This window comes from Nerophis lumbriciformis, linkage group LG03, assembly GCF_033978685.3.
Source record: "Nerophis lumbriciformis linkage group LG03, RoL_Nlum_v2.1, whole genome shotgun sequence".
Taxonomy (NCBI): domain Eukaryota; kingdom Metazoa; phylum Chordata; class Actinopteri; order Syngnathiformes; family Syngnathidae; genus Nerophis; species Nerophis lumbriciformis.
Genome location: NC_084550.2, coordinates 34101225 through 34124280, shown reverse-complemented (window position 1 = coordinate 34124280; position 23056 = coordinate 34101225). Strand labels below are relative to the sequence as shown.

At 40.8% G+C, this 23056-nt stretch overlaps 1 protein-coding gene across 6 annotated transcripts in view; it reads right to left on the bottom strand.

The window, feature by feature from the left end:
- Nucleotides 1–23056, bottom strand: part of rap1gapb (RAP1 GTPase activating protein b) — a 519058-nt gene that overhangs the window by 14558 nt on the left and 481444 nt on the right. For 5 of the 6 annotated variants that reach the window (XM_061937649.2, XM_061937647.1, XM_061937648.1 and 2 more), the window contains 3 exons: nt 11636–11765; nt 7699–7774; nt 7519–7622 (listed from right to left, as the gene is read on the bottom strand). In XM_061937649.2, the coding sequence (XP_061793633.1) occupies nt 7519–7622; nt 7699–7774; nt 11636–11765 (310 nt within the window). The remainder of the gene's footprint in view (nt 1–7518; nt 7623–7698; nt 7775–11635; nt 11766–23056) is intronic. The other variant, XM_061937643.1, reaches the window with a different exon arrangement.

The window sequence follows — 23056 nt, the reverse complement described above, 5'->3', positions numbered from 1 at the left end:
TATACATATATATGTACATACACATACATATATGTACATATATATACACTGTATAAATGTACATATACATACATATATACTTATACATATATATGTACATACACATACATACTGTATATGTACATATATATATACACTGTATAAAATTACATATACATGCATGACATATATATGTACATATACATACATATATGTACATATATATAAATATATAAATATATACACATATATACATATATATATATATATATATATATATACATACATACATCTATAAATATATATACGGTATATATATATATATACATAAATATATATATCCATCCCATCCATTTTCTACCATTTGTCCCTTTTAATATATATATATATATATATACAAACATAAATATATAAATATAAAAAAAAAAAAAAAAATATATATATATATATATATATATATATATATAAAAATATATACATATATAAATATATATATCCATCCCATCCATTTTCTACCGTTCATCAGGAGAAAATCTCCTGATGATTGAGGGAACCCCTCATGAAACAGGCCTGTAGAGATGAAGTAGTCTTGTGATTTTTCTTCCCACACATACATATATATATATATATATATATATATATATATATATATACAAACATAAATATATAAATATAAATATATATAGATATATATATATATATATATATATATATATAAATATATACATATATAAATATATATATCCATCCCATCCATTTTCTACCGTTTGTCCCTTTTAAATATATATATATATATATATATATTTATATATATATATATATATATATATTTATATATATATATATATATATATATATATATATATATATATATATACATATACATATACAAACATACATACCGTATTTTTCGGACTATAAGTCGCAGTTTTTTTTCATAGTTTGGCCGGGCTCCAGTGCGATTTATATATGTTTTTTTCCTTCTTTATTATGCATTTTCGGCAGGTGCGACTTATACTCCGGTGCAACTTATACTCCGAAAAATACGGTATATGTATATGTATATATATATATATATTTATCCATCCCATCCATTTTCTACCGTTTGTCCCTTTTAAATATATATATATATATATATATATATATATATATATATATATATATATATATATATATATATATATATGTATGTATGTATGTATGTATGTATGTATGTATGTATGTATATATATATATATATGTAGGAGCCAAATAGAGAGCCATACTTGAATCTATGTTTATTTTATTATTTTGAGTGATTGATGTGTGTATGTCAGTGTGCACCCTTTGCAGGTGGTGAAAAGTTCCCACGCAAGCCTATAAGGGGCAGGAGCATGCTGGGCGCGTGATTGACAGTCGGGCACCAGCATACCGTCTTTGACCTCACCTGTCTGTAGACCTCGGCTCATTCATTTTGTTTCCCGAGTATTCTGTTCCTTGATTTTTGTAAATAAAACAATCTTCAATTGCGCTGCTGGATCAGTTTGAATTAGTGGATGGATAGCGGGAAAAGGAAGAATTCGTGACAAGGAAGGCTGTGTATATGGTGTGAGTCAGACAAGATTCCCGCGCCACAAGTGGAACAAACATTTGAAACAAAGGGGTTATAGGAACAATCACTTTCAGTGTTTTATGCCACTTCAAGTTGTCAAAGACGAGCTGTGGAAGTACAGCCGACAGGATTGCGCACCAAACAGGAAGCAAGGCCAAAGTGCATGCATGGTGCAGGAGAACAAAGGACTTCTTTCATTAAGGTTTGTGATAAACCATCAAACTCATTCGTTAAAAGGACTCTATAGTAATATAAAGTGAGTTTTTCTGGACATTATCATGCAAGAAAAGTTTATTTTTGGGACCGAGATCACCGCGTAATGATTTTTAAAGGTTGCATTACAAACATTTGGTGACGGGCTTGCGCGCGCGCGCCCGACGGCCGGTGAACGGACATTTAATTCCCAAAAAGGATAAAGACTGTTATTGAAAACTTTTATATTCGCTTGGAAGTGTAAACGTTTTTTGATGCACCAAGTGAAGGATTTTTGTTGATTAAAAGAGGAAAATGTCAGCTAATAATTCAGCCGAAGGAGAGGAAATGACGACAATTGCGCAGGAGGTTTCTCGTGTGCGCGCCGCCAGAATAGGCAAAATGTCACACATAACAAGGCGAATGAACATTGTGCGCAATTTGATGGTGGATGCAGAGGCTTTAAAAGAAGTGAAAATAAATATAAGCAAGTTTAATGAATTCCTAATGGAGTTTAAATCTCTGCACAGATCATATTCTGAAGGTTTAGAGCCAGACGAGCGAAGGGATGATGACCAAACATGGTATCAGCCTAAAATTGCTCTTATAGATGCCTTTGAAGCTGATGTGTCCCGATGGATATCAGATCTTGAAAACCCCTCAACCCACACCTGTGCTCCTCCACCTGAGGACATTGTTATATTTAAAGACAGTGATTTAAAAACTGGTCATTTTAAGGACAATTTAGAAGAGGCGGACAGCCTATATAGGCATGAACTAACTGGTCACCCAGGCATAGTGTCAAGCAGGGAGGCATCAGTCAAGTCCTCCAGTTCAGGACGGTCATCCAATAATTCCTCTTCATCATTGCGGATTAGAGCGGAGGTGGAGAAGACTGCTTTGACAGCCAGGGCAGCAAGGTTGCAGGAAAACATGGTATTGAAGAACAGGAGTTAATGTGCAGGAAAAAAAGAGAGGCTTTGGAGTTGAAAACAGAAATAGAGGCGGCTAATGCTAAAATTAACTACTTGAGGGAAATAGAAGGTTTAGTGGTGCATGGTGCAGATCAGAGAGCAGCGGTTACAGGGGTAGCATTTGATCCATCAAGGTGTGGTTCACCTGTGGGAGGCCCAGTGGTTAGGCCCAAGGAAAGAGTTCAGATGCAGTTCCCCACTACTCTGTTCGATGTATCTATACCCCAAGTTCCACCTGCCAGCTTCCAACCTCAACAGGCCCCAATTCAGCATGCCAGCCTCCAACTCCAACCCCAACCTCAGCAGGCCCCAACTCAACTGCAGCAGGTCCCAGTTCTACCTCTGCAGGCCCCAGGTCAGCCTGCCGGTCTCTATCCCCAGCAGGCCCCCGTTCACCAAGCTGTGGCTGCCAGTTTCCAGTTCCAACCTCAACAAGCCATCCCCAGCTCAACACAGAACAATCAGCTAATCAAAATTCTGGAAGCCCAAAATGAACTGACTAAGATTCTTGTGAAAGAGCAGCTTCTGTCCACTCTCCCACAAGGAAGTGTTCCCCTCTTTGATGGGCAAACCTTGGAGTACAAGTCATTCATTCATTCCTTTGAACACATGGTCGAAAGTAAAACTGACAATGACAGGGACAGGTTGCAGTTTCTCATCCAGTACACAAAAGGCCATGGTCAAAAGCTAGTCAAAAGTTGTGAATATATGTCACCAGATAGAGGCTACCAGAAAGCCAAAAGGTTGTTAAAAGAGAACTTTGGTCATGACTTTAAAATTGCCTGTGCTTACCTAGATAAGGTCCAGACCTGGCCTCAAATTAGGGCAGAGGATTCCAAATCCTTGCAGGAGTACGCCATGTTCCTCAGGAGCTGCTGTAATGCCATGGATGAGACGGAGTACATGGACGAACTGGACACAGTGGCCAATATGAGAAACATTGCGTTTAAGTTGCCCTTCAAGCTGAAGGAGAAATGGCGCAACAAAGCATATGAGCAGCAGGAAGAGCACAACCGCAGGGTGAGGGTTTTAGACCTGGTTAGCTTTATAGAAAAGCAAGCTCGTGTGGCAGCCCATCCAGTCTTTGGAGAGCTAAGGGTACAGGAGCAGTCAGCCAGCATAGGAAAGGCTAACGCTAGACCCTCTGTAAAGCCACAACACTCAAAGTTAGCTGGTAGTAGTTTTGCCACGAGTATTACTATTAGCCCAATGGAGTCCAAGCCAGAGTCTGAGTCAGAGCCCATTTGTCCACTTTGTAAAAACAAACACCCACTAGAGTTGTGTAGACTGTTCATTAAGAAGAAGCACAGAGACAAGCTTAGTTTCCTAAAGAGTCAGGGCATATGCTTTGCCTGTCTTTCAATAGGGCACATGAGTTCTGTTTGTCCAAGTCGTCACACATGTAGCCTGTGTAAAAAATCTCACCCAAGTGTGTTACGCTTTCGAGGCATTGAGATGCCGGAGGTCGTCTTTTCAAGATGCAGAGGGATGTCAGGAAGCGGCTTGCAGGTGAGAATAAATGATTTATTCTGATTGTAGAACAAAATGCTGCGCGGTGCACCACGGCACGGAAAACAAGAGGGTAGCAAAGATGCTAATATCAAAAATGTAAACTATGAGCGAAACTAGGAGCGTAACTTGTTGCGTAGGAGCAAACAAAACCAACAGGCCGAATGAGGCCAGCGCGTAAACTAAAATAGCCCTCTGATTAGTGCCCGGGCAACAGGTGCGCGTCCGGGACACTAACCAGAGGCAGGTGACTATAATCTGCCGTCATGGCAACAGAAACAAACTCAAGAGGTGCTGAAAACACAAGTGACTTGAAAACAAAAACAAAAATATGATCCGGGCAGCGGATCATAACAAAGTGTCTTACATTATGACAGGAAAGATAAGGTATCAAAAGAGGTAGAAAAGCCCTCTAGAGATGTAAGCAGTGCAGGAGCAGAGCTATGTGGCCATATAGGGGCCGGGGACCAAGAGAGTGTTCTGTCCATTGTCCCAGTCAAAGTTAAGGCCGGGAAGGGCAGCCAGGTCCTCTCAGTCTATGCTCTCCTTGACCCTGGATCCTCCGCTAGCTTCTGTTCTGAACAGCTCATGTCCCAGTTGAACGTAAAGGGAGTAAAGACCCACATCCTACTAAGGACCATAAATAAGAAAAAGTCTGTATCAACTCACATGGTAGCTGGGCTAGAAGTGTCTGCACTGGACAACAATCATTTCCTACCTCTTCCTGTTGTCTTCACACAGAAAGAAATGCCAGTCACCACAAGCAGCATCCCCAAACAGGAAGACATAGCACCATGGCCATATTTAGGCAACGTTATACTCCCGAGCATCAGTTCAAAGGTGGAGCTGTTGATAGGCACAAATGCTCCAAAACTGTTAGAGCCATGGGAGGTTATAAATAGCCATGGTGGGGGTCCATATGCAGTGAGAACGCTATTGGGATGGGTGGTTAACGGGCCATTTAGAGGTCGGAATAGTGAGGCAGTGAGTGCAACTGTGAACAGTATTTCAGTTGCAAATCTGGAGGAGCTTCTAATTTCCCAGTATAACCTGTAATTCAGTGAAGTAGTGTCAGAGGAAAAGACTGAGCTGTCAGTAGAAGACAAACAGTTTTTAGAGATAGCCAATGAGGCAGTGCTACAGGACGGACACTACAACCTGAAATTACCTTTCAGAAAGCCCACGGTCAACCTGCCCAACAATCGCCCAAGTGCCGAACAGCGCCTCCAAAGCCTGAAAAGAAAAATGGAAAGGAACCAGCAACCCAAACAGAAGTGTGTTGCATCTCTCAGTAACATTATGGAAAGCAACTATGCTGAGGAGGTGCCAGAGGAGGAGCTCAGCCAGACAAAAGTTTGGTACATACCACACCACAGAGTGTACCACCCCAAAAAGAAGAAACTCAAGATGGTCTTTGACTGTGCATCCACCTACAAAGGTGTGACCCTCAAAACAAAGCTGTCTCAATGGAGGTATGTGGGCAGTAAGGACAATCCAGCTGATGATGCCTCCAGAGGACTGAGTACTGGCAGATTCATGCAGCAAAGGAGATGGATACATGCCCCTGACTTCTTATGGAAAGCAGAGGAAAGTTGGCCTGCACAGGAAGCATTGGGCTCCAAGTCAGTGTTACAGGATGACCCAGAAGTCAGAAAGAACACTACTGTCTTCACTACAGTGGTAAACACTGAACCCCCCACAAGCCAGCTGCTTTCCACCTTTTCAAATTGGAAAAAGCACCTTAGAGCAATGGCAAGTTTACCCCAAGAGAGAATCGTCAACAGTCGTACCCTCTCCACAGTCTCCCAAGATCCACAGGACTTAGAGCCGCTGACCGCAAACCACATTCTCCTTCTAAAAACTCAACCCATCATTCCCCCTGGCACATTCGAGAAAAAGGATCTCTACGCCAGACGCCGCTGGAAACAGGTCCAGTATATGGCTGACCTTTTCTGGCACAGATGGACAAGGGAGTACCTGGCGCTTCTGCAGGAAAGACAGAAATGGACCCAAGTGAGGAACAACCTGCAGCCAGGAGATGTGGTCCTGGTGGTCGACCCCACAGCCCCACGGGGCTCCTGGCCATTGGGCAGAGCACTGGAGACTCGGCCAGATGGAGGAGGCCTGGTCCGGTCAGTCAAGCTCCAAACAAAGACTTCAGTCATCGAAAGGCCTATCACCAAGCTGTGCCGCATCCTGGAGGCTGAGAGCTGACTCGTCAGTCATGGAGACCAGACCACAAGACACGCACAAGGGGCGTAATGTATATACTTTATTTTCTCTCAAGGCTTTGCCTTTTGTTTGTTTATTATGGAATAGGCTCCTTTTTTCATTAAATTAATGTATGTGATTGAGTCTGTAAAGATCAATCAGGGGCCGGTGTGTAGGAGCCAAATAGAGAGCCATACTTGAATCTATGTTTATTTTATTATTTTGAGTGATTGATGTGTGTATGTCAGTGTGCACCCTTTGCAGGTGGTGAAAAGTTCCCACGCAAGCCTATAAGGGGCAGGAGCGTGCTGGGCGCGTGATTGGCAGTCGGGCACCAGCATACCGTCTTTGACCTCACCTGTCTGTAGACCTCGGCTCATTCATTTTGTTTCCCGAGTATTCTGTTCCTTGATTTTTGTAAATAAAACAATCTTCAATTGCGCTGCTGGATCAGTTTGAATTAGTGGATGGATAGCGGGAAAAGGAAGAATTCGTGACAAGGAAGGCTGTGTATATGGTGTGAGTCAGACAAGATGCCCGCGCCACAAGTGGAACAAACATTTGAAACGAAGGGGTTATAGGAACAATCACTTTCAGTGTTTTATGCCACTTCAATATATATATATATATATATATATATATATATATATATATATGTATGTGTGGGAAAAAAATCACAAGACTATTTCATCTCTACAGGCCTATATATATATATATATATACACATGCAGTCGGCTTTAGGCCCCCCAGCCAAATTATTTTTAAGACAATGTGGGCCCCAGGTCAAACACCCCTGGTGTAGTACAAACAGTAGTACAAATAGTGCAGTACAAATATTAGTCAGCAGTACGTCCAACCTGATAATGGACGTCGATGTGGTGAGTCAGTAGCGTGTAGCTAACAGTTCTGTGTAAAAGAAAAAAAAAACAAAGATGCTAACATCAACAGTAAATAGACTTGAAGTGAACATAGTGTATTTATTAATACCATCTTTGCTGCATTCTACAAGTGAACAGAGTGTATTTATTAACATCATCTTTGCTGCATTCTACACTGACTTACTGACAACTTGTGCTCCAGCGGGGGGCGATCGGACTTGGGGCGGCCGTCTGGAGCTTTGGACTCGGGTCCCTTCAGACTGTCAGTTTGATGCTGGAGGCGGGTGGCTGCAAGGTGGATGGACCAAACATCTGTGGCCCTCAGGCTGTTTATGTCCAGTGAGAATGAGGAGACTGAACTCACCTGTGAAGACTCCATGACTCGTACTGAGCGCTCCTTCATCCAAGGAGTGTCTTGGCGTCATGGCCGACACGCTTTCCTGCAAGAAGTTACACATTTGATCATCTCAGCAACCACTTCACTATCTAACTAATAATAATTATTTTTTCACTTTTGAGAGAAGAGGCGCTCAGACGTAACGGGAAAAAAACCCTAATCAGGCTTTGCTACACATCTTAAAATGAGGCCTGGAGGTCTGTCAATCAATCAATCATTCACCCGCACACATAGGAGCTATAAATTTGAGCAGTTTGTTGTTCTTCAGCAAGCAAATTAACCTAGCATGTTGCTGTTACAATGTGAGTGTAACGTCAACACAAGCTAACGTAGCTGTATGCAAATAGTAAGTACACAAAGCTCCTCCCCCTTTCTTTCGCTGCAGGCAACGCTTAACTGAAAAGGTAAAGCGGGTTTCCTTTTTTTTTTTTTATTAATCCCTAATCATTGTAGCAACCTGACAGTTAGTGAGTTTTGTGACTTCAAACTGAGTGCACCACAGGGCTAGTGACAGTGTGTGTGCGGGTTGGCAGGGTGGATGGATAGGAGGACAGTTCAGCTACACGCCCTGGAAAAAAAATGATGGAATCACCAGTTTTGGAGGATGTTCATTCAGTTATTTAAGTTGGTAGAACAAAGCTATATTCATTCTGGTTTTAGGAACACTAAAATAAATCAATAAAGTACATTGAGTTCATCATTTTTAGAGTGAACAAAGTATGCAATGTCTCAATTCAGAGGACAAATGTATGGAAGATTAGGGATGATGTTCGAAAACCGGTTCTCCTGATTGTTCGATAAGAACAGAACCGATTCCATGGATTCAAATCCCTTTTTGAGAAACGGTTCCCGTTATCGAAGCCACTATAGTAAAGAAAACGATTTGGTTCTTTATTCGAATCCCGTGTCACAGGACATTCACAGGAAATGACGTAGCTCAGTCATTCGGCGGGAAATACAGAAGCAGCAACAACAATGGACCAGAAAAAAACGCTCCGAGGCATGGCTTCCCTTTACTAATACGACGAGGAAACGGCTATCTGCAATTATTGCCAGGCTTCGCTTTCCTGTAAGGGGAGCAGTACATGTTGAAACATGTTCAGTCCGTACATAACCTGAAGGTTAGAGAAAGGTGTCGTGGAGAAGCAGCGACAGAGGTGACGAAGCACGCCCCTCTTCCTCTGCTTCAACCTGCAGTCCCAGTGATAGTGCCGGTGAGTAACTAACGTTAACTGTTGCCGCTTCATTTCCATATCTGATCACTTGTAGCCTTTAGGCTAAAATAACGATACCTCTTATGTCAACCAGGACTGTAGAAATGTTAGCTAAGCATATTCAGTGGCTAACGGTAACGTTTTTGTATGTGTCTGATAACGTTAACGGTATCTTGTAGCCTACATCGATCCAGAGTTTGCAGGTCTAATAAATAATACAAATGAATGCAGGATTTTCCCTGCATGTATTATTCTTAGGTGGCCCAATTATAAGGGCACTAACAGTCAATATTTATTTATTTAATTTAATTTTTTTCTTAAAAAATGTAAGTGAAGGCTGCCAAAAGTGAGTTTTTGTTAAACCAAGTATTTGTGTGGTTTTTTTTCCATATACAAACCCCGTTTCCATATGAGTTGGGAAATTGTGTTAGATGTAAATATAAACGGAATACAATGATTTGCAAATCCTTTTCAACCCATATTCAGTTGAATGCACTACAAAGACAACATTTTTTGATGTTCAAACTCATAAACTTTATTTGTTTTTGCAAATAATAATTAACTTAGAATTTCATGCAGAGTAAGAAGGACCATCAAGACGGAATAGGAATATTATCAAGTTTTACTAAAGCTTCAGGAGACCAGCCCACACCAATACATTCATATCAGCTTCTCGAATTGGTCTAACATTCAAACGGAATAGACAACTTCTTGCATACGAAGAAAACCCCCTCCCTCTCCAAAAAGGAATACAGGCTTATTGTTCTACTACAGATACGATATAAGGGAGTACTCCAACTCCTACATTGCAAGCCTTCAAAGTAACACACACAGTTTACTTGTGGACATAAAATGAAAAAATAGAAAGAGTACAAATGGAAAACCACTAGCTGATTAAACATGACTATGAATAAAGAAATAACTCTTAAACATATACTATGCATTCTCCACAGTAGTCAGTAATAGTTTCATTTTTAGATCAAGCAAAGAGTTGAAAAAATTACAGAGTCACTCAACCTTAAAGGATAACACTTTGGAGTCACCCTGTAAATTTTAATTTCCAAAGTCAGCACCTGCATCGGCTCAAATCGGTTCATTAGTCTGCAGTTAAAAAATAGAGTGTCCGCACCTTGGAGAGCTGTTGCAGCTGGTGGATTAGGATGAATCATGGCTCCAACACGAGAGATGTCAATCGAAACAGAGGAGAGGATTATCAAGCTTACTCACGAAGGTAAATCGTCATGCAATGTTGCAAAATATGTTCACAGTCAGCTGTGTCTAAATCAGGATTCGATAATAGGCTCGAACTCGATAATTTCTTATCAAACATCATCCCTACTGTCAGTGCTATCAGAAAACCAAAACTAAAACCAACTACAACCAACGCTAGCAATGGTTATACTGGTGAAAATAAGTAGAGCATGCTTAGCAGCCTAATGTGCGCCCAAAACTAAAGAGGAGACATTTTACCAAGGTATGCCTATAGGCTACTGTTTCAAACTTTTCAGATTGCCATATAACTTGGTACATGTGGTCCACAATATGCAAACACCAATAAGGAATTATTTTATCATGTGATTTGGCCGTGCTAATGATGGAACCCATTTCCTCAGCGTATCAGCATAGTGAGAAGGAAATAGGCACTGACACTACCCATATCCACATAGGTGTTAATTGTCCAAAATATATTTTGCCCATCGACATACGGGCTAACGGGCATATATTTCCCTCGTTAGCCTGTATGTCGATGTGTCATTGATCGGGCTAGCATGCTAACATTGGTTGCAGGAACACACTAGCTTTGTTAGACAAGCTCATAGACCAAATGTCAATTTCCATTTATTACAAGTAATAAGAAAACGTAAATGCCTGACTTACCTATCAAGAAGGAAATTAGCAAATTTGGCGTCAGATGAAAAAAATCTTCTCCGCCTTCAATGGTCTCCATCTCTCAAAGGCATCCCCGATACAAATCCTGGTTTTTGTTCCTGGCTATGTCATGAATAAGTTGAGAATGGTAACTTTTAGATGGACTAAGGTCTGACATGTTTAGTAACTTTACCGGTGGCAGTAGCCAGACGAAGGTAACCTGGCAACCTGGATGTGACACACTCACAGACTTTCGAATTGGTCAAACGGTGGAGGGCGGGGCATCGGAATGAAAACAAAAACAATATTTCGGGGCTGTAAATCTAATGTTGAAATGAACATAACTCGGCTGAACAACTGTTATCAGTTATAGAAGTATTGGAAAATGACATTATTTATTAATGCATTTTGACATATCAGGGCCATTTAGTGATGACTTGACATGACATTATTACATATTACTCCTTTAAACAACTGAATGAACAAAATCCAAGTCTGGTGATTCTATAAATTCCAGGGGTTGTAACTTCTTGCCAGGGCTGGACCAATTATTCATATTTACATTGTGTCTTAAGGAGAAATTAGCTTCACGATACAAACTTTTCTCATTATTAACCCTTCTCAAGAACCAATTAAGTTTTTAAATCGAGGTTCCACTGTGCCTCATCATGACAAACACAGAACATGTCACGTTCCCAGCAGGCTTTGCAGAATCAAGGTTCGATTTCAGGCAAAAACCTTGAAATTGCGGGACATCCGAGACTGAAATTGTTGAAAAATACTTCAACACGGGACCTTTAAAGTGAGGATTCAGCACCCACCAGTCCAGTGTCGTAGTCCTCCTCGGCCTCGTGCTCCTCCACCACGCTGGCGAAGCTGCTGGCGTTGGAGGAGGAGCGGGAAAGGTCCTGAGCCTCAGGAATGGATGGCGCCCTGCAACACATGCCCAAACTACAACGCCTACGTCACTTTGACCACTCTGAAACACATACCCTATCTTCACGACTATAAGTTGTATACAATCCTATCTTGCTGATTGTATTGTACCATATGTCCCGGCAAGAAATCTGCCTTCAAAGAACTGCGGCTTATTAGTGATTCCCAGAGCCCAAAAAAAGTCTGCGGACTATAGAGCGTTTTCTATTGGAGCTCCAGTACTATGGAATGTTCTAGCAGTAACAGTTAGAGATGCTACCTCAGTAGAAGCATTTCAGTACCATCTTAAAACTCATTTGTATACTCTAGCCTTTAAATAGACCCCCTTTTTAGACCAGTTGATCTGCCGTTTCTTTTCTTTTCTGCTCTGCCCCCCTCTCCCTTGTGAAAGGGGGGGGGGCACAGGTCCGGTGGCCATGGATGAAGTGCTGGCTGTCCAGAGTCGGGACCCGGGGTGGACCGCTCGCCTGTGCATCGGTTGGGGACGTCTCCTGCTGGCCCCACTATGGACTGGACTCTCACTATTATGTTAGATCCACTATGGACTGGACTCTCACACTATTATGTTAGATCCACTATGGACTGGACTCTCACTATTATGTTAGATCCACTATGGACTAGACTCTCACACTATTATATTAGATCCACTATGGACTGGACTCTCACTATTATGTTAGATCCACTATGGACTGGACTCTCACAATATTATGTTAGATCCACAATGGACTGGACTCTCACTATTATGTTAGATCCTCTATGGACTGGACTCTCACACTATTATGTTAGATCCACTATGGACTGGACTCTCACACTATTATGTTAGATCCACTATGGACTGGACTCTCACTATTATGTTAGATCCACTATGGACTAGACTCTCACACTATTATATTAGATCCACTATGGACTGGACTCTCACTATTATGTTAGATCCACTATGGACTGGACTCTCACACTATTATGTAAGATCCACTATGGACTGGACTCTCACTATTATGTTAGATCCACTATGGACTAGACTCTCACACTATTATATTAGATCCACTATGGACTGGACTCTCACTATTATGTTAGATCCACTATGGACTGGACTCTCACTATTATGTTAGATCCACTATGGACTAGACTCTCACTATTATGTTAGATCCACTATGGACTGGACTCTCACACTATTATGTTAGATCCACTATGGACTGGACTCTCACTATTATGTTAGATCCACTATGGACTGGACTCTCACACTATTATGTTAGATCCACTATAGACTGGACTCTCACTATTATGTTAGATCCACTATGGACTGGACTCTCACACTATGTTATATCCACTATGGACTGGACTCTCACTATTATGTTAGATCCACTATGGACTGGACTCTCACTATTATGTTAGATCCACGATGGACTGGACTCTCACAATATTATGTTAGATCCACTATGGACTGGACTCTCACTATTATGTTAGATCCTCTATGGACTGGACTCTCACACTATTATGTTAGATCCACTATGGACTGGACTCTCACACTATTATGTTAGATCCACTATGGACTGGACTCTCACTATTATGTTAGATCCACTATGGACTAGACTCTCACACTATTATATTAGATCCACTATGGACTGGACTCTCACTATTATGTTAGATCCACTATGGACTGGACTCTCACACTATTATGTAAGATCCACTATGGACTGGACTCTCACTATTATGTTAGATCCACTATGGACTAGACTCTCACACTATTATATTAGATCCACTATGGACTGGACTCTCACTATTATGTTAGATCCACTATGGACTGGACTCTCACTATTATGTTAGATCCACTATGGACTAGACTCTCACTATTATGTTAGATCCACTATGGACTGGACTCTCACACTATTATGTTAGATCCACTATGGACTGGACTCTCACTATTATGTTAGATCCACTATGGACTGGACTCTCACACTATTATGTTAGATCCACTATAGACTGGACTCTCACTATTATGTTAGATCCACTATGGACTGGACTCTCACACTATGTTATATCCACTATGGACTGGACTCTCACTATTATGTTAGATCCACTATGGACTGGACTCTCACACTATTATGATAGATCCACTATGGACTGGACTCTCACTATTATGTTAGATCCACTATGGACTGGACTCTCACACTATTATGTTAGATCCACTATGGACTGAACTCTCACACTATTATGTTAGAGCCGCTATGGACTGGACTCTCACTATTATGTTAGATCCACTATGGACTGGACTCTCACTATTATGTTGGATCCACTATGGACCGGACTCTCACTATTATGTTAGATCCACTACGGACTGGACTCTCACAATATTATGTTAGATCCACTATGGACTGGACTCTCACACTATTATGTTAGATCCACTATGGACTGGACTCTCACACTATTATGTTAGATCCACTATGGACTGGACTCTCACAATATTATGTTAGATCCACTATGGACTGGACTCTCACACTAGGTTAGATCCACTATGGACTGGACTCTCACACTATGTTAGATCCACTATGGACTGGACTCTCACTATTATGTTAGATCCACTATGGACTGGACTCTCACACTATTATGTTAGATCCACTATGGACTGGACTCTCACTATTATGTTAGATCCACTATGGACCGGACTCTCACTATTATGTTAGATCCACTACGGACTGGACTCTCACAATATTATGTTAGATCCACTATGGACTGGACTCTCACACTATTATGTTAGATCCACTATGGACTGGACTCTCACAATATTATGTTAGATCCACTATGGACTGGACTCTCACACTATGTTAGATCCACTATGGACTGGACTCTCACACTATGTTGGATCCACTATGGACTGGACTCTCACTATTATGTTAGATCCACTATGGACTGGACTCTCACACTATTATGTAAGATCCACTATGGACTGGACTCTCACTATTATGTTAGATCCACTATGGACTAGACTCTCACACTATTATATTAGATCCACTATGGACTGGACTCTCACTATTATGTTAGATCCACTATGGACTGGACTCTCACTATTATGTTAGATCCACTATGGACTAGATTCTCACTATTATGTTAGATCCACTATGGATTGGACTCTCACACTATTATGTTAGATCCACTATGGACTGGACTCTCACTATTATGTTAGATCCACTATGGACTGGACTCTCACACTATTATGTTAGATCCACTATGGACTGAACTCTCACACTATTATGTTAGAGCCGCTATGGACTGGACTCTCACTATTATGTTAGATCCACTATGGACTGGACTCTCACTATTATGTTAGATCCACTATGGACCGGACTCTCACTATTATGTTAGATCCACTACGGACTGGACTCTCACAATATTATGTTAGATCCACTATGGACTGGACTCTCACACTATTATGTTAGATCCACTATGGACTGGACTCTCACACTATTATGTTAGATCCACTATGGACTGGACTCTCACAATATTATGTTAGATCCACTATGGACTGGACTCTCACACTATTATGTTAGATCCACTATGGACTGGACTCTCACACTATTATGTTAGATCCACTATGGACTGGACTCTCACAATATTATGTTAGATCCACTATGGACTGGACTCTCACAGTATGTTAGATCCACTATGGACTGGACTCTCACACTATTATGTTAGATCCACTATGGACTGGACTCTCACACTATTATGTTAGATCCACTATGGACTGGACTCTCACACTATTATGTTAGATCCACTATGGACTGGACTCTCACTATGGGTTGTACTTGTACTTGTATAGCGCTTTTCTACCTTCAAGGTACTCAAAGCGCTTTGACACTACTTTCACATTTACCCATTCACACACACATTCACACACTGATGGAATGTCTAACTATTATGTTAGATCCACTATGGACTGGACTCTCACTATTATGTTAGATCCACTATGGACTGGACTCTCACACTATTATGTTAGATCCACTATGGACTGGACTCTCTCACTATTATGTTAGATCCACTATGGACTGGACTCACACTATTATGTTAGATCCACTATGGACTGGAATCTCACTATTATGTTAGATCCACTATGGACTGGACTCTCACACTATTATGTTAGATCCACTATGGACTGGACTCTCTCACTATTATGTTAGATCCACTATGGACTGGACTCTCACACTATTATGTTAGATCCACTATGGACTGGACTCTCACTATTATGTTAGATCCACTATGGACTGGACTCTCACTATTATGTTAGATCCACTATGGACTGGACTCTCACACTATTATGTTAGATCCACTATGGACCGGACTCTCACTATTATGTTAGATCCACTATGGACTGGACTCTCACAATATTATGTTAGATCCACTATGGACTGGACCCTCACACTATTATGTTAAATCCACTATGGACTGGACTCTCACACTATTATGTTAGATCCACTATGGACTGGACTCTCACTATTATGTTAGATCCACTATGGACTGGACTCTCACACTATTATGTTAGATCCACTATGGACTGGACTCTCACACTATTATGTTAGATCCACTATGGACTGGACTCTCACAATATTATGTTAGATCCACTTTGGACTGGACTCTCACACTATGTTAGATCCACTATGGACTGGACTCTCACACTATGTTAGATCCACTATGGACTGGACTCTCACTATTATGTTAGATCCACTATGGACTGGACTCTCACACTATTATGTAAGATCCACTATGGACAGGACTCTCACTATTATGTTAGATCCACTATGGACTAGACTCTCACACTATTATATTAGATCCACTATGGACTGGACTCTCACTATTATGTTAGATCCACTATGGACTGGACTCTCACTATTATGTTAGATCCACTATGGACTAGACTCTCACTATTATGTTAGATCCACTATGGACTGGACTCTCACACTATTATGTTAGATCCACTATGGACTGGACTCTCACTATTATGTTAGATCCACTATGGACTGGACTCTCACACTATTATGTTGGATCCACTATGGACTGAACTCTCACACTATTATGTTAGAGCCGCTATGGACTGGACTCTCACTATTATGTTAGATCCACTATGGACTGGACTCTCACTATTATGTTAGATCCACTATGGACCGGACTCTCACTATTATGTTAGATCCACTACGGACTGGACTCTCACAATATTATGTTAGATCCACTATGGACTGGACTCTCACACTATTATGTTAGATCCACTATGGACTGGACTCTCACACTATTATGTTAGATCCACTATGGACTGGACTCTCACAATATTATGTTAGATCCACTATGGACTGGACTCTCACACTATTATGTTAGATCCACTATGGACTGGACTCTCACACTATTATGTTAGATCCACTATGGACTGGACTCTCACAATATTATGTTAGATCCACTATGGACTGGACTCTCACAGTATGTTAGATCCACTATGGACTGGACTCTCACACTATTATGTTAGATCCACTATGGACTGGACTCTCACTATGGGTTGTACTTGTACTTGTATAGCGCTTTTCTACCTTCAAGGTACTCAAAGCGCTTTGACACTACTTTCACATTTACCCATTCACACACACATTCACACACTGATGGAATGTCTAACTATTATGTTAGATCCACTATGGACTGGACTCTCACACTATTATGTTAGATCCACTATGGACTGGACTCTCTCACTATTATGTTAGATCCACTATGGACTGGACTCACACTATTATGTTAGATCCACTATGGACTGGAATCTCACTATTATGTTAGATCCACTATGGACTGGACTCTCACACTATTATGTTAGATCCACTATGGACTGGACTCTCTCACTATTATGTTAGATCCACTATGGACTGGACTCTCACACTATTATGTTAGATCCACTATGGACTGGACTCTCACTATTATGTTAGATCCACTATGGACTGGACTCTCACTATTATGTTAGATCCACTATGGACTGGACTCTCACACTATTATGTTAGATCCACTATGGACCGGACTCTCACTATTATGTTAGATCCACTATGGACTGGACTCTCACAATATTATGTTAGATCCACTATGGACTGGACCCTCACACTATTATGTTAAATCCACTATGGACTGGACTCTCACACTATTATGTTAGATCCACTATGGACTGGACTCTCACTATTATGTTAGATCCACTATGGACTGGACTCTCACACTATTATGTTAGATCCACTATGGACTGGACTCTCACACTATTATGTTAGATCCACTATGGACTGGACTCTCACTATTATGTTAGATCCACTATGGACCGGACTCTCACTATTATGTTAGATCCACTACGGACTGGACTCTCACAATATTATGTTAGATCCACTATGGACTGGACTCTCACACTATTATGTTAGATCCACTATGGACTGGACTCTCACACTATTATGTTAGATCCACTATGGACTGGACTCTCACAATATTATGTTAGATCCACTATGGACTGGACTCTCACACTATGTTAGATCCACTATGGACTGGACTCTCACACTATGTTAGATCCACTATGGACTGGACTCTCACTATTATCTTAGATCCACTATGGACTGGACTCTCACACTATTATGTAAGATCCACTATGGACTGGACTCTCACTATTATGTTAGATCCACTATGGACTAGACTCTCACACTATTATATTAGATCCACTATGGACTGGACTCTCACTATTATGTTAGATCCACTATGGACTGGACTTTCACTATTATGTTAGATCCACTATGGACTAGACTCTCACTATTATGTTAGATCCACTATGGACTGGACTCTCACACTATTATGTTAGATCCACTATGGACTGGACTCTCACTATTATGTTAGATCCACTATGGACTGGACTCTCACACTATTATGTTGGATCCACTATGGACTGAACTCTCACACTATTATGTTAGAGCCGCTATGGACTGGACTCTCACTATTATGTTAGATCCACTATGGACTGGACTCTCACTATTATGTTAGATCCACTATGGACCGGACTCTCACTATTATGTTAGATCCACTACGGACTGGACTCTCACAATATTATGTTAGATCCACTATGGACTGGACTCTCACACTATTATGTTAGATCCACTATGGACTGGACTCTCACACTATTATGTTAGATCCACTATGGACTGGACTCTCACAATATTATGTTAGATCCACTATGGACTGGACTCTCACACTATTATGTTAGATCCACTATGGACTGGACTCTCACACTATTATGTTAGATCCACTATGGACTGGACTCTCACAATATTATGTTAGATCCACTATGGACTGGACTCTCACAGTATGTTAGATCCACTATGGACTGGACTCTCACACTATTATGTTAGATCCACTATGGACTGGACTGTCACACTATTATGTTAGATCCACTATGGACTGGACTCTCACACTATTATGTTAGATCCACTATGGACTGGACTCTCACACTATTATGTTAGATCCACTATGGACTGGACTCTCACTATGGGTTGTACTTGTACTTGTATAGCGCTTTTCTACCTTCAAGGTACTCAAAGCGCTTTGACACTACTTTCACATTTACCCATTCACACACACATTCACACACTGATGGAATGTCTAACTATTATGTTAGATCCACTATGGACTGGACTCTCACTATTATGTTAGATCCACTATGGACTGGACTCTCACAATATTATGTTAGATCCACTATGGACTGGACTCTCACACTAGGTTAGATCCACTATGGACTGGACTCTCACACTATGTTAGATCCACTATGGACTGGACTCTCACTATTATGTTAGATCCACTATGGACTGGACTCTCACACTATTATGTTAGATCCACTATGGACTGGACTCTCACTATTATGTTAGATCCACTATGGACTGGACTCTCACACTATTATGTTAGATCCATTATGGACTGGACTCTCACTATTATGTTAGATCCACTATGGACTGGACTCTCACACTATTATGTTAGATCCACTATGGACTGAACTCTCACACTATTATGTTAGAGCCGCTATGGACTGGACTCTCACTATTATGTTAGATCCACTATGGACTGGACTCTCACTATTATGTTAGATCCACTATGGACCGGACTCTCAGTATTATGTTAGATCCACTACGGACTGGACTCTCACAATATTATGTTAGATCCACTATGGACTGGACTCTCACACTATTATGTTAGATCCACTATGGACTGGACTCTCACACTATTATGTTAGATCCACTATGGACTGGACTCTCACACTATTATGTTAGATCCACTATGGACTGGACTCTCACACTATTATGTTAGATCCACTATGGACTGGACTCTCACAATATTATGTTAGATCCACTATGGACTGGACTCTCACTATTATGTTAGATCCACTATGGACTGGACTCTCACACTATTATGTAAGATCCACTATGGACTGGACTCTCACTATTATGTTAGATCCACTATGGACTAGACTCTCACACTATTATATTAGATCCACTATGGACTGGACTCTCACACTATTATGTTAGATCCACTATGGACTGGACTCTCACACTATTATGTTAGATCCACTATGGACTGGACTCTCACTATTATGTTAGATCCACTATGGACCGGACTCTCACTATTATGTTAGATCCACTACGGACTGGACTCTCACAATATTATGTTAGATCCACTATGGACTGGACTCTCTCACTATTATGTTAGATCCACTATGGACTGGACTCACACTATTATGTTAGATCCACTATGGACTGGAATCTCACTATTATGTTAGATCCACTATGGACTGGACTCTCACACTATTATGTTAGATCCACTATGGACTGGACTCTCTCACTATTATGTTAGATCCACTATGGACTGGACTCTCACACTATTATGTAAGATCCACTATGGACTGGACTCTCACTATTATGTTAGATCCACTATGGACTGGACTCTCACTATTATGTTAGATCCACTATGGACTGGACTCTCACACTATTATGTTAGATCCACTATGGACTGGAATCTCACTATTATGTTAGATCCACTATGGACTGGACTCTCACACTATTATGTTAGATCCACTATGGACTGGACTCTCTCACTATTATGTTAGATCCACTATGGACTGGACTCTCACACTATTATGTTAGATCCACTATGGACTGGACTCTCACTATTATGTTAGATCCACTATGGACTGGACTCTCACTATTATGTTAGATCCACTATGGACTGGACTCTCACACTATTATGTTAGATCCACTTTGGACCGGACTCTCACTATTATGTTAGATCCACTATGGACTGGACTCTCACAATATTATGTTAGATCCACTATGGACTGGACCCTCACACTATTATGTTAAATCCACTATGGACTGGACTCTCACACTATTATGTTAGATCCACTATGGACTGGACTCTCACTATTATGTTAGATCCACTATGGACTGGACTCTCACACTATTATGTTAGATCCACTATGGACTGGACTCTCACACTATTATGTTAGATCCACTATGGACTGGACTCTCACAATATTATGTTAGATCCACTTTGGACTGGACTCTCACACTATGTTAGATCCACTATGGACTGGACTCTCACACTATGTTAGATCCACTATGGACTGGACTCTCACTATTATGTTAGATCCACTATGGACTGGACTCTCACACTATTATGTAAGATCCACTATGGACAGGACTCTCACTATTATGTTAGATCCACTATGGACTAGACTCTCACACTATTATATTAGATCCACTATGGACTGGACTCTCACTATTATGTTAGATCCACTATGGACTGGACTCTCACTATTATGTTAGATCCACTATGGACTAGACTCTCACTATTATGTTAGATCCACTATGGACTGGACTCTCACACTATTATGTTAGATCCACTATGGACTGGACTCTCACTATTATGTTAGATCCACTATGGACTGGACTCTCACACTATTATGTTGGATCCACTATGGACTGAACTCTCACACTATTATGTTAGAGCCGCTATGGACTGGACTCTCACTATTATGTTAGATCCACTATGGACTGGACTCTCACTATTATGTTAGATCCACTATGGACCGGACTCTCACTATTATGTTAGATCCACTACGGACTGGACTCTCACAATATTATGTTAGATCCACTATGGACTGGACTCTCACACTATTATGTTAGATCCACTATGGACTGGACTCTCACACTATTATGTTAGATCCACTATGGACTGGACTCTCACAATATTATGTTAGATCCACTATGGACTGGACTCTCACACTATTATGTTAGATCCACTATGGACTGGACTCTCACACTATTATGTTAGATCCACTATGGACTGGACTCTCACAATATTATGTTAGATCCACTATGGACTGGACTCTCACAGTATGTTAGATCCACTATGGACTGGACTCTCACACTATTATGTTAGATCCACTATGGACTGGACTCTCACTATGGGTTGTACTTGTACTTGTATAGCGCTTTTCTACCTTCAAGGTACTCAAAGCGCTTTGACACTACTTTCACATTTACCCATTCACACACACATTCACACACTGATGGAATGTCTAACTATTATGTTAGATCCACTATGGACTGGACTCTCACACTATTATGTTAGATCCACTATGGACTGGACTCTCTCACTATTATGTTAGATCCACTATGGACTGGACTCACACTATTATGTTAGATCCACTATGGACTGGAATCTCACTATTATGTTAGATCCACTATGGACTGGACTCTCACACTATTATGTTAGATCCACTATGGACTGGACTCTCTCACTATTATGTTAGATCCACTATGGACTGGACTCTCACACTATTATGTTAGATCCACTATGGACTGGACTCTCACTATTATGTTAGATCCACTATGGACTGGACTCTCACTATTATGTTAGATCCACTATGGACTGGACTCTCACACTATTATGTTAGATCCACTATGGACCGGACTCTCACTATTATGTTAGATCCACTATGGACTGGACTCTCACAATATTATGTTAGATCCACTATGGACTGGACCCTCACACTATTATGTTAAATCCACTATGGACTGGACTCTCACACTATTATGTTAGATCCACTATGGACTGGACTCTCACTATTATGTTAGATCCACTATGGACTGGACTCTCACACTATTATGTTAGATCCACTATGGACTGGACTCTCACACTATTATGTTAGATCCACTATGGACTGGACTCTCACTATTATGTTAGATCCACTATGGACCGGACTCTCACTA